General features: G+C 29.8%; 1 protein-coding gene across 3 annotated transcripts in view; it reads right to left on the bottom strand.

Moving 5' to 3' along the window:
* The window catches only part of LOC111642571 (protein PRRC2C-like), a 70,462-nt gene that overhangs the window by 24,991 nt on the left and 33,429 nt on the right, over positions 1–12,042 (bottom strand). For all 3 annotated transcript variants that reach the window (XM_023388926.1, XM_023388928.1, XM_023388927.1), the window contains one exon: positions 8,164–8,320. In XM_023388926.1, the coding sequence (XP_023244694.1) occupies positions 8,164–8,320 (157 nt within the window). The remainder of the gene's footprint in view (positions 1–8,163; positions 8,321–12,042) is intronic.

Raw genomic sequence — 12,042 nt, 5'->3', positions numbered from 1 at the left:
GCAAACTTTTTCTAATTTAAATCAGCAACAAAAATATACGAGGCGTGTCTGGAAAGTACGTACTGTTTCGTTCTACTGCCATTGCAGTGGTAGTATCGCAGTTCAGCGCCTGCACACATGTCTCTCTGGTTGATTGTCAGTCCAATGACGCCATTACAGCCAGATTGTGTTGTTTTTCCACGTGTTAGTGAGCGTTCAAAATGTTTAAGACTATTGCTGATCCCGCCGACTGTGAAGTGCATTCTGTAATACAGTTTTTGAACGCAAAGAATGTCAAGCCAGTTGAAATTCATGCTCAACTTCTAGAGATTTATGGTGAAAATGTAATGAGTGATGGAATGATTAGAAAGTGGGTTCGACAATTCAATGCCGAATGCACTGATGTTCACGACGAAGCATGGAATGGCTGGCCTTCTGTTGTCAATGATGGTTTGGTTGCAAAAGTGAATGAAAAAATTCCTGAAAACAGACTGTTCACAATAAGATTGCTTTGTGATGAGTTTCCACAAATTTCAAATACTGTTTTGCATGAGAATGTTGCAACAACCGATGTTCAGCAGTGGCTGTCTTCACTGGCGGCATCTTTCTTTGAAGAGGGTATAGACAAGTTGGTTTCCCGATATGACAAATGTCTGAACAATGGTGGTAACTATGTAGAAAAATAGTTTCAGACACGCTCTTTCATGTAAAAATAAATTTTGTTTTGCAAAAATATTTTTTATGCAAGTTTTTCCAAAACGGTACTTACTTTCCAGACATGCCTCATAGATTAATTTTAACTACTTCAATTTTAACTTATTTTATTTACTTAAATAATTTACAAGTATTATCTACAATCTGTTGTTCCGAGAATCCATTATATCATGAACAACAAATTTCTCACACATCCTAGGAATTACTGGTTATTTGAAAAAATTTCAGTTTTTAACCCTATATATAAGAAATACCAGTACTTGAAATTATTCAGTCTCTTGAGATCTCTATTCTTTATCCTATAGAAACATGTATGCTTGTAACTTGCATATTATGCTGTATATTGTTCTGTACATGTATATGACAGAAGCTGATAAAACTACAGTATACATACTGTAAGCATAAAAACAGGAAAATTACATATACTCATTAGGGCTTTGCTTGACTTCACAATCTGTTAAAAAAAACTTGTCCATCTTGGTTTCTTTTGATGCCACTTTCTATCTATTGAATACAACACCACTTTATGTTAGCAATGTCATGCACAGTACAACCTGTTTGTTTATGCTAAAACTTGTCATTAAGGTTTTCACAACTTGGAAATACTTGATGGTCTCACTAAATTTCAGTACTACACTTCGACTGGCAATTGAGGTGTTCACTAGGTGACTCCTCCTCAATCATATCAGCCAGCTGACTCTGTACAATTCTTCAATTGTACCTATCCTAAATGTAACAAATGCTACAAATTTCCAGAAACAAAATATCCCAAACATTAACCAAACATTGAAAAAAAATGCCGTTTACAATAGATTGGGGTAGAAAAAATCAGTTACTCCAAGTAACAGATCCGCTAAAAGGAGGTAAAATTACATTGATTTGGTGGGACCTAGAAAAAAAAGTTATTCCAAGAAATCCGTTGTTCTGTTAAAATGTAATTCTACTGTATATTTTTTAACTTTGTTATTATCCATAAAGCATATTAAAAAATGTTATCCAATTTCAAATACACTTTTAAATACTATATGCAAAAAAAAAAATTATTTCTAAATGAAGATTCAATTAAATAATTTTTAATGTTTTATAACAATTGTCCAAATATTGCAAATTCTTTTAATTATTTCTATTCAAATTTTGAATTAAGTAATAAAACAGGAACAAAGAGTCTTACATGGAATTTAAACATGACATTGAAATTATATATACAGGCAGCCCTTGACTTTCGCGCATAATTGGTTCCTGAAAGTGTGCGCGAATGTTGAATGTTTGAAAGTAGAGAGATGTAAAAAAAATATGCACCAAAAACTGTGTTTTAAAGTATTTATTTATCAATATGTGTACATAATGAAGTTAATGAGGTGTGTTTAAATGCTTTTGGGTGTGAATACTACCCTTTTTTTCTTTTCTCGATAAAGATTTCTATAATACGCTGTGTTTCTCTTAATTGCCCTATGTACCTGAGATATACGTTCACCATTGGGACCATATTCTTCCATGATAGTCAAAAACTTGTCAAGATGCATGAAGACGTCATTCATATTTTTAATTGTCAAAGCTTTATGTTTCCATCAGCTTCTTCCTCACTTTTATTGTGTATTTCATTGTTACTGAGTGAGACTCAATCAACTCATTAACATCTTCATTGTTGACAGCCTAATGAATGAACTAAACTTGGAGAACTATTTCATCTGTGATAGTTTCTGGTGTTTCTTCAAAATTTATAAAATCAATCATCATTTGTGAATATAATTGTTTCCAGTAACCTTTCATTGTTGACTCTCTTATTTCAGCCCATGAGGCTCCAATATTGTTTATTTCATTCCATATATTATAGTTTTTCCAAAAATCTGTTAATGTTGGCGCATCTTCCTTGTCAGTTGCTTTGATGGTCTTAGTCATTATTGTCCTCATATAATATCGTTTAAACATAGCTATCACTGTTTGGCCCATGGGCTGTATGAGGCAGGTAGTATTGGGAGGAAGAAACAAAATTGATTTCCAGATATAAATTCTGCAGAGATTTTGGGTGTCCTGGAGCATTGTCTAAGATTAATAATGCTTTAAATTGTAAGTGATTATTTTTACAATATTGCTTAACTATCAGCACGAAATAAAAAGTAAACCAATCTTTAAATATTAACACAGTAACCCGGGCATTTTTATTTGATTTCCAAATGACTGGAAGCAATTCTTTATCTTTCCCTTTCAATGCTCTGGGATTTTCCACTTGGTAAACTAACAATGGTTTCAATTTTAAATCATCAGCTAAGTTTCCACTAAGAAGCAATGTCAATCAGTTTTTGAAAGGTTTATGTTCAGGGGCAACTGATTCTTCCTTCGATAAAAATGTACGATTAGGCATTTTTTCTAAAATAAACCAGTCTCATCTACATTAACTATTTGGCTAGGAGAATATTCTCCATCTACAATAATTTTGAACAATGAAGAAATAAATTCTTTTGCAGCATCTTTATCTGCATCAGCCAATTCTCCAGTGAATTTAATATTATGTAAAGAATATATCACGTTATATTTGTTGAACCAGCAATTACTTGTTTGAAACACCATGTTAGAATCTTCATTTAATCTAGTCTTCCAATCTTCATGCAAACTAAGAGCATTAGCTTGAATAATTAAAAAACTCAGAGGGATATTATTTTGACGTTAATCATCAATCCATGATGACAAAGATATTTCCATTTCATCCATTACTAAGCCGTGTCTTTTGGAAACAATCTTTAATGATACATTTCCACAATTTTAAACGTATTCCTTAATTTTATTCTTAATTTTTAAAACTGAACATATCGTAGATCTGTTTACATTGTACAAACATTCGATTGAAGCAAAAGATTCACCGTTTTCAGAATGTTTAATTATTTCAGTCTTTGTCTCAATCGCATGAAGTTTGAGTCCTTAATTTCTTTTTGTTCATATCAACACCACAGTTTCTCCATTTCTCACTCATGTTTATCAATTTATAAGGACAAAATATTTAAACATAAATGAATTAATTGGCAAAACACACATGTTGACGCACACACTAATGCAAGACTGAAACTGTTTGACCTCTTGCTCAGAACAACACAGTAATGATTATGATTCCGAGAAGTCCGCTATTGTAGGAAGTAACATGTGTCCGAAAACGTAGAGCAAGCTACTGCACTTTGTAACATATAAGCATTCTGCATGGAAGCAAATTTTTTCATTATCAACAAAAATATTTAAAAAGTTGAATTTTTAAAAATGTGTGAAAGTGAATCGTGCGAAAGTCGAGGGCCACCTGTAATTCAATCATTAAAAACCGAGAATCCATTATATCATGAACAACAAATTTCTCACACATCCTAGGAATTACTGGTTATTTGAAAAAATTTCAGTTTTTAACCCTATATATAAGAAATACCAGTACTTGAAATTATTCAGTCTCTTGAGATCTCTATTCTTTATCCTATAGAAACATGTATGCTTGTAACTTGCATATTATGCTGTATATTGTTCTGTACATGTATATGACAGAAGCTGATAAAACTACAGTATACATACTGTAAGCATAAAAACAGGAAAATTACATATACTCATTAGGGCTTTGCTTGACTTCACAATCTGTTAAAAAAAACTTGTCCATCTTGGTTTCTTTTGATGCCACTTTCTATCTATTGAATACAACACCACTTTATGTTAGCAATGTCATGCACAGTACAACCTGTTTGTTTATGCTAAAACTTGTCATTAAGGTTTTCACAACTTGGAAATACTTGATGGTCTCACTAAATTTCAGTACTACACTTCGACTGGCAATTGAGGTGTTCACTAGGTGACTCCTCCTCAATCATATCAGCCAGCTGACTCTGTACAATTCTTCAATTGTACCTATCCTAAATGTAACAAATGCTACAAATTTCCAGAAACAAAATATCCCAAACATTAACCAAACATTGAAAAAAAATGCCGTTTACAATAGATTGGGGTAGAAAAAATCAGTTACTCCAAGTAACAGATCCGCTAAAAGGAGGTAAAATTACATTGATTTGGTGGGACCTAGAAAAAAAAGTTATTCCAAGAAATCCGTTGTTCTGTTAAAATGTAATTCTACTGTATATTTTTTAACTTTGTTATTATCCATAAAGCATATTAAAAAATGTTATCCAATTTCAAATACACTTTTAAATACTATATGCAAAAAAAAAAATTATTTCTAAATGAAGATTCAATTAAATAATTTTTAATGTTTTATAACAATTGTCCAAATATTGCAAATTCTTTTAATTATTTCTATTCAAATTTTGAATTAAGTAATAAAACAGGAACAAAGAGTCTTACATGGAATTTAAACATGACATTGAAATTATATATACAGGCAGCCCTTGACTTTCGCGCATAATTGGTTCCTGAAAGTGTGCGCGAATGTTGAATGTTTGAAAGTAGAGAGATGTAAAAAAAATATGCACCAAAAACTGTGTTTTAAAGTATTTATTTATCAATATGTGTACATAATGAAGTTAATGAGGTGTGTTTAAATGCTTTTGGGTGTGAATACTACCCTTTTTTTCTTTTCTCGATAAAGATTTCTATAATACACTGTGTTTCTCTTAATTGCCCTATGTACCTGAGATATACGTTCACCATTGGGACCATATTCTTCCATGATAGTCAAAAACTTGTCAAGATGCATGAAGACGTCATTCATATTTTTAATTGTCAAAGCTTTATGTTTCCATCAGCTTCTTCCTCACTTTTATTGTGTATTTCATTGTTACTGAGTGAGACTCAATCAACTCATTAACATCTTCATTGTTGACAGCCTAATGAATGAACTAAACTTGGAGAACTATTTCATCTGTGATAGTTTCTGGTGTTTCTTCAAAATTTATAAAATCAATCATCATTTGTGAATATAATTGTTTCCAGTAACCTTTCATTGTTGACTCTCTTATTTCAGCCCATGAGGCTCCAATATTGTTTATTTCATTCCATATATTATAGTTTTTCCAAAAATCTGTTAATGTTGGCGCATCTTCCTTGTCAGTTGCTTTGATGGTCTTAGTCATTATTGTCCTCATATAATATCGTTTAAACATAGCTATCACTGTTTGGCCCATGGGCTGTATGAGGCAGGTAGTATTGGGAGGAAGAAACAAAATTGATTTCCAGATATAAATTCTGCAGAGATTTTGGGTGTCCTGGAGCATTGTCTAAGATTAATAATGCTTTAAATTGTAAGTGATTATTTTTACAATATTGCTTAACTATCAGCACGAAATAAAAAGTAAACCAATCTTTAAATATTAACACAGTAACCCGGGCATTTTTATTTGATTTCCAAATGACTGGAAGCAATTCTTTATCTTTCCCTTTCAATGCTCTGGGATTTTCCACTTGGTAAACTAACAATGGTTTCAATTTTAAATCATCAGCTAAGTTTCCACTAAGAAGCAATGTCAATCAGTTTTTGAAAGGTTTATGTTCAGGGGCAACTGATTCTTCCTTCGATAAAAATGTACGATTAGGCATTTTTTCTAAAATAAACCAGTCTCATCTACATTAACTATTTGGCTAGGAGAATATTCTCCATCTACAATAATTTTGAACAATGAAGAAATAAATTCTTTTGCAGCATCTTTATCTGCATCAGCCAATTCTCCAGTGAATTTAATATTATGTAAAGAATATATCACGTTATATTTGTTGAACCAGCAATTACTTGTTTGAAACACCATGTTAGAATCTTCATTTAATCTAGTCTTCCAATCTTCATGCAAACTAAGAGCATTAGCTTGAATAATTAAAAAACTCAGAGGGATATTATTTTGACGTTAATCATCAATCCATGATGACAAAGATATTTCCATTTCATCCATTACTAAGCCGTGTCTTTTGGAAACAATCTTTAATGATACATTTCCACAATTTTAAACGTATTCCTTAATTTTATTCTTAATTTTTAAAACTGAACATATCGTAGATCTGTTTACATTGTACAAACATTCGATTGAAGCAAAAGATTCACCGTTTTCAGAATGTTTAATTATTTCAGTCTTTGTCTCAATCGCATGAAGTTTGAGTCCTTAATTTCTTTTTGTTCATATCAACACCACAGTTTCTCCATTTCTCACTCATGTTTATCAATTTATAAGGACAAATGAATTAATTGGCAAAACACACATGTTGACGCACACACTAATGCAAGACTGAAACTGTTTGACCTCTTGCTCAGAACAACACAGTAATGATTATGATTCCGAGAAGTCCGCTATTGTAGGAAGTAACATGTGTCCGAAAACGTAGAGCAAGCTACTGCACTTTGTAACATATAAGCATTCTGCATGGAAGCAAATTTTTTCATTATCAACAAAAATATTTAAAAAGTTGAATTTTTAAAAATGTGTGAAATGGTGAATCGTGCGAAAGTCGAGGGCCACCTGTAATTCAATCATTAAAAACCAATTATTATAATAAATATTTTCTCCATTATATAATAATCAACCTTTCAAAATTCAATCTTTTTGCACTTGAAAATTGGAAAATATTCTAAAAGAATTAATTTTTAAAAAGAAAGCTTTTAAAACAAATTTTTGATAAAAACTACAATAAAATTACAGAGACAAAACTGTAAAATAATAATAATAAACTGTTCCATACAAAATCTTTCCCTTGAATTTAATATTGTATAATATTGAATAATATTCCCTTGAATTCCCTTGTAATAAAACCTTTAAAGTTATTTTTAAAAATACTTAAATGGGAACAGTTCTTAAAATCATGTGCCATAAAATCAGATTTGAAATAAAATAAAAATTATCATATTTAGAATGTCTAAAAATAATAAGTGTTATACACATATATGGATCTTAATTATACAATTTATTAAATATTTATTCAAGTTATCTACATGATTCATATTTATGCAATTCTTTAATCAATAATATAATAATTATTTACAATAAATTAAATAAAAACAAAACCTTGAATTATATTAAAACATTTCAAAATTATGTTCACTGTACTCAATGTACACAAATTTAAACTACAAACTTAATAAAATTATAATCTTAATCTTCAACATATTACATTTATATTTTAAACATGTTTGTATACAAGTGTAAGGTGTATTGTAAATTGTGAGAAATAGTAAGAATACCTTCACATAGATTAGAATTTAAAAAATTATTACAAGAGATTTATGACAATTGTTAGTACTTTTCATGTTTTTAATTCGATGTAATTTAGCAATTAAAGTTTTGCTTTTCAATTGTCTTCTTGTACAAAAAATACAATGCTTTTTGTGTATGTTAAGTTTGGAATAGATCTCTGTTTCTTAATCTGTAAGCCAAATTATTGGATATGCTTATTTTTGGACAAGAGTATTAATAATTAATAAGTGAGATTTATGTAAAAAAATTAAAAATTCTGACAAAGAATCCTTCAGCAGTTTTTGAAAGTTATTCAAAATCAGAAAAAAAAATTTACCTTCTTTCACATTCTTGAGAATTGGAATCAAGAAACTGCGAATCTTCTTTTCCCAAACTACGCTTAAAATCTGCTCGCTGATCACAATTTCGACTGAATTCTACATTCTTATCATAATAACCAGCAGGAGCAACAGATCTCCATCCATCATAAGGAACTGAAAAATATTTTGTACATATATATATATACAGGTTATCACTGCATGTAATTTAACTTCTGAAGTATCCAAATATACTAAGATAAGCTTCTTAGTATATTTGGATACTTTGGCAGCTAAATTACAGTTAACATAAAATTAAATGTAAACCAAACTGGAATAATTATAAATATTTCAATTATTAAAACTAATTTATCTTAGTTCACTGTCACTTCTGTAACTATAATACTATCAGAATTTTTTTCTGTAGATATTGCCGAATTTTCTAATTTTTTGCATAAATTTTCATATAGTATAGACTGTATGTGACAGACTTTGTTTAACAAAATAACTTTATAAAACAAATTTATATATGTGCAATCAAAAAAAAAAAATTCAAGACACACAATATATAGATACCGTGTTTCCCCGAAAATAAGACATCCGCAGAAAATAAGACCTAGCACAGATTTTGCTGAATTGCGAAATATAAGACCTCCCCCTGAAAGTAAGACCTAGCGAAGTTTTTTTTTAGTCGTAACGGTCATCGACAGATGGTTGAAAGTACAGCCACTGATTGGTCAGCAGACAATTACGCCACACGGCATGATTTGCATAAGACTATGGCTTGGGAATCACAGATTTGCATAATGTTATCGCTGGTGATCGCTAATTGGTCGGCTGGGAATCACGCCACATCACATTTGCATAGTGCTACGGTTCAGTAAGCACTAATTGGTCATCGAGCTCGATGTGGACACTATAAAAAAGTTAAGTTGAATGTGTCGCAAGGTGTTCTCTCGAACCTGTTTAGCGTATTGTTCAACAATAAATGTGAATTCGTCTTCATGGAAATATAAGACATCCTCCCGAAAATAAGACCTAGTGCATTTTTTAGAGCAAAAATTAATATAAGACACTGTCTTATTTTCGGGGAAACACGGTAGCATCATATCTACTTATATAAACCATTGATCCCATGGTTTGTATATCTGTTATCTGTCATGGAATGCCTAGAATGCGCATTAGGGGGTGTCCCTACTGATGATTTTCAGCTATTATTTAAATTAATAGTATAATTTATTTATTAATTAACAGTATATATTATTATTTTTATTTGTAACAGGAATTTATTATTTATACCATAGAATGACAGCTTCTGCTAGAATACCCACTATGGGGCATCCTGGGATACTAGTTAATACATAAATGATATTACATCAAATAATGAGTTTATAATCTTATTTGGGATCAAAATTACAAACATTCTAAATCATTGACATTAAGAGCTGTTTTATACACTGAAAAAATGAATTAAAAATAACGTTAAACTATATTATAATTGACATCCAGTAATGTGTTACTTACTGACATGCAAATACAGTAGAACCTCAATTATCTGGATTGTTCAAAATAAACAAAAATTTTACGAATTTGCTGATTTGCACTTGGTGAATTACGATACTGTTTATGTACGTGATGGAATGCATAACTTTTTTGTTTCAACAATGTCTCACCCGGCACAGTGGTCGTAAACTCAGATATATTTTGTGTCATAATAAAAATATAATTTGACATACGTATTTATAAATAATTTATATTCAAATTACATCATTTCTATGACCAAGGAAAGCATATGGGCAACGTGGGCCACCACCTATCCTCGCGGTCTAAAGGGCCTCGCACCTCACAGGTTTATGCATTACTTAAAAGCCGCAAATGCGACAAAAAATTTTACTCACCATAAAACGATAGATAGTTTGTCAAATTTTTATTCATAAATATGCAGTTTTAACTGCTTTTTATTTTATAAAATCCGTCTTCTTGCGCCACCAGAGGGCCTTTTAAACAATAGGTAGTCTGTTAGTGCTGGTCAGTAGTAGTCCAAATTCAATACGAATGTTTGTTTCTTGAATATTTGATCACGATTTAAAGACAGTATTTATTTTTAATATTACCGATATGTCATCGAAAAGAAAACGTGTTGTATTATCATTAAAAGACAAATTAAAGTATTTATTTCGATTATCCAAATTTTTCCTTATCCGGACTACCTTTATCCCCAATTAGTCCGGATAATCGAGGTTCTACTGTAGTTTATAATTTCTGTACATTAACCAATGACAAAAAGTAACATTTAATGTATATCTGTGGATCTAGTTTAGATTTTCAATTGAGTTCAATTTCTAAAACACACTTAGTATTTTATAATACAAACTTTGTTCATCTTTAGATATTAAAAACAGCAATAATATAAACAATTAGAATAGCCACAAAACAATGTTCTAACTGCTGGACTCAAACAAAATCAATAATTCAAGGGCTAAAATTAATGAAGACTTCAAGTAAACATTAATAAAAATGTTATGTGTTAATTTTTTTTACTTTACAAATGAGGTATTCAGATTAAATTCAAACTAATTTTTTTAAATGACAAAAAAATCATCTTTTCCATTAATAATGACAAAAACATTGGAAAATCCTGTAAATTATAAAATGCCATGCAATTCTGAGAGGAAAAATAATAATATTGTATTCAATGTACAGTAGAATATTGTTTATCCATACCTGATGAAACCAGCAGTCTTTCAGATAAACAAAATTTCAGATAATCAGAAACACCTTTGTGTTCTGGATACATCAAGCACTGTACAATTAAAGTTTCACAAGCAATAAATACTGTAATGTAATTACTGCATTTGAAAGCAAATTAATTTATTCAAAATTTAACAATGTTGTGTTTATGACCTAGTTTCACAATGCAACAATTGACAAGTGTAATAATTTCCAATTATACAGTGTTTCATCTTTTGTGTTATATTCTAGTCTAGTACAATACTACACACTCTAATTTCTCCAAATCATTTCGAATTTCAAACCAGTCTCTACCATAATTAACTAAATTTTTATGATTTCAAAATATAATTAATTTATATCAACTTTAATGAATGTATTTAATCTCTCTCATAAAATAATAACTGGTTTCAACAATTAAAATTTTTTAGAAACTCAGGATTTATATCTTAATTTAATGATCATTATATTTTTGATTATAAAAAAAATGTATTTCAATAAACCAAATTTATTGATATCAGTTAGATAAATTTAACTTTCTTAAGACCAGGGTAACGATCTGTCACACCCCCCATTGTTATAACAATGTACTAGGGTACCGATTCGTCGTTACCCTGCAAAAAATCGATTTTAATGAAAATTTTTGGCAACAGATGCCACCACTTGACTGTAGTGTGTTGTCTACCATCTGTTTCACATATTTTTGTCCAGGTGGTGTTTTGTCGACTCAGAAATTTTTATTTAGCGATTTTCTTTTGAATTTAAATATTTTTAAATTTATTTTATAGCATATTTACGTAATAATATTACTAAAATACGTTTATTTATGCTATAATAAGTTTATTTAGTTATAATTAAGCAATTTATGATAAATATTTAAATTGTGATTTTTAATTTTAATATTTTATAAATTTTTTTATTTTTTATTTTTTAATTTAATTAAAAATATTAGCACATCATAAATGTATTACTACTAGTTTATATATTTATCACAATAATTTATATTATTGTTCAAAATAGAATGAATAAAGAATATTAGTTCGTAATATTCATCGATAGCAAAACAAAGGTTAGATTCCAAACAAAGGATATATTATAATCTGTGATAATTTTAAAACTAAAAATCGTACATTCATAAATGTTATATAGAATTGTACAGAACAACATTT

Source organism: Centruroides sculpturatus, unplaced genomic scaffold (genome assembly GCF_000671375.1).
Source record: "Centruroides sculpturatus isolate CEXI.00-Female unplaced genomic scaffold, Cexi_2.0 scaffold1693, whole genome shotgun sequence".
NCBI classification, from domain to species: domain Eukaryota; kingdom Metazoa; phylum Arthropoda; class Arachnida; order Scorpiones; family Buthidae; genus Centruroides; species Centruroides sculpturatus.
The sequence above is the reverse complement of the archived record's forward strand: the minus strand, read 5'-3'. Positions and strand labels throughout refer to the sequence as shown.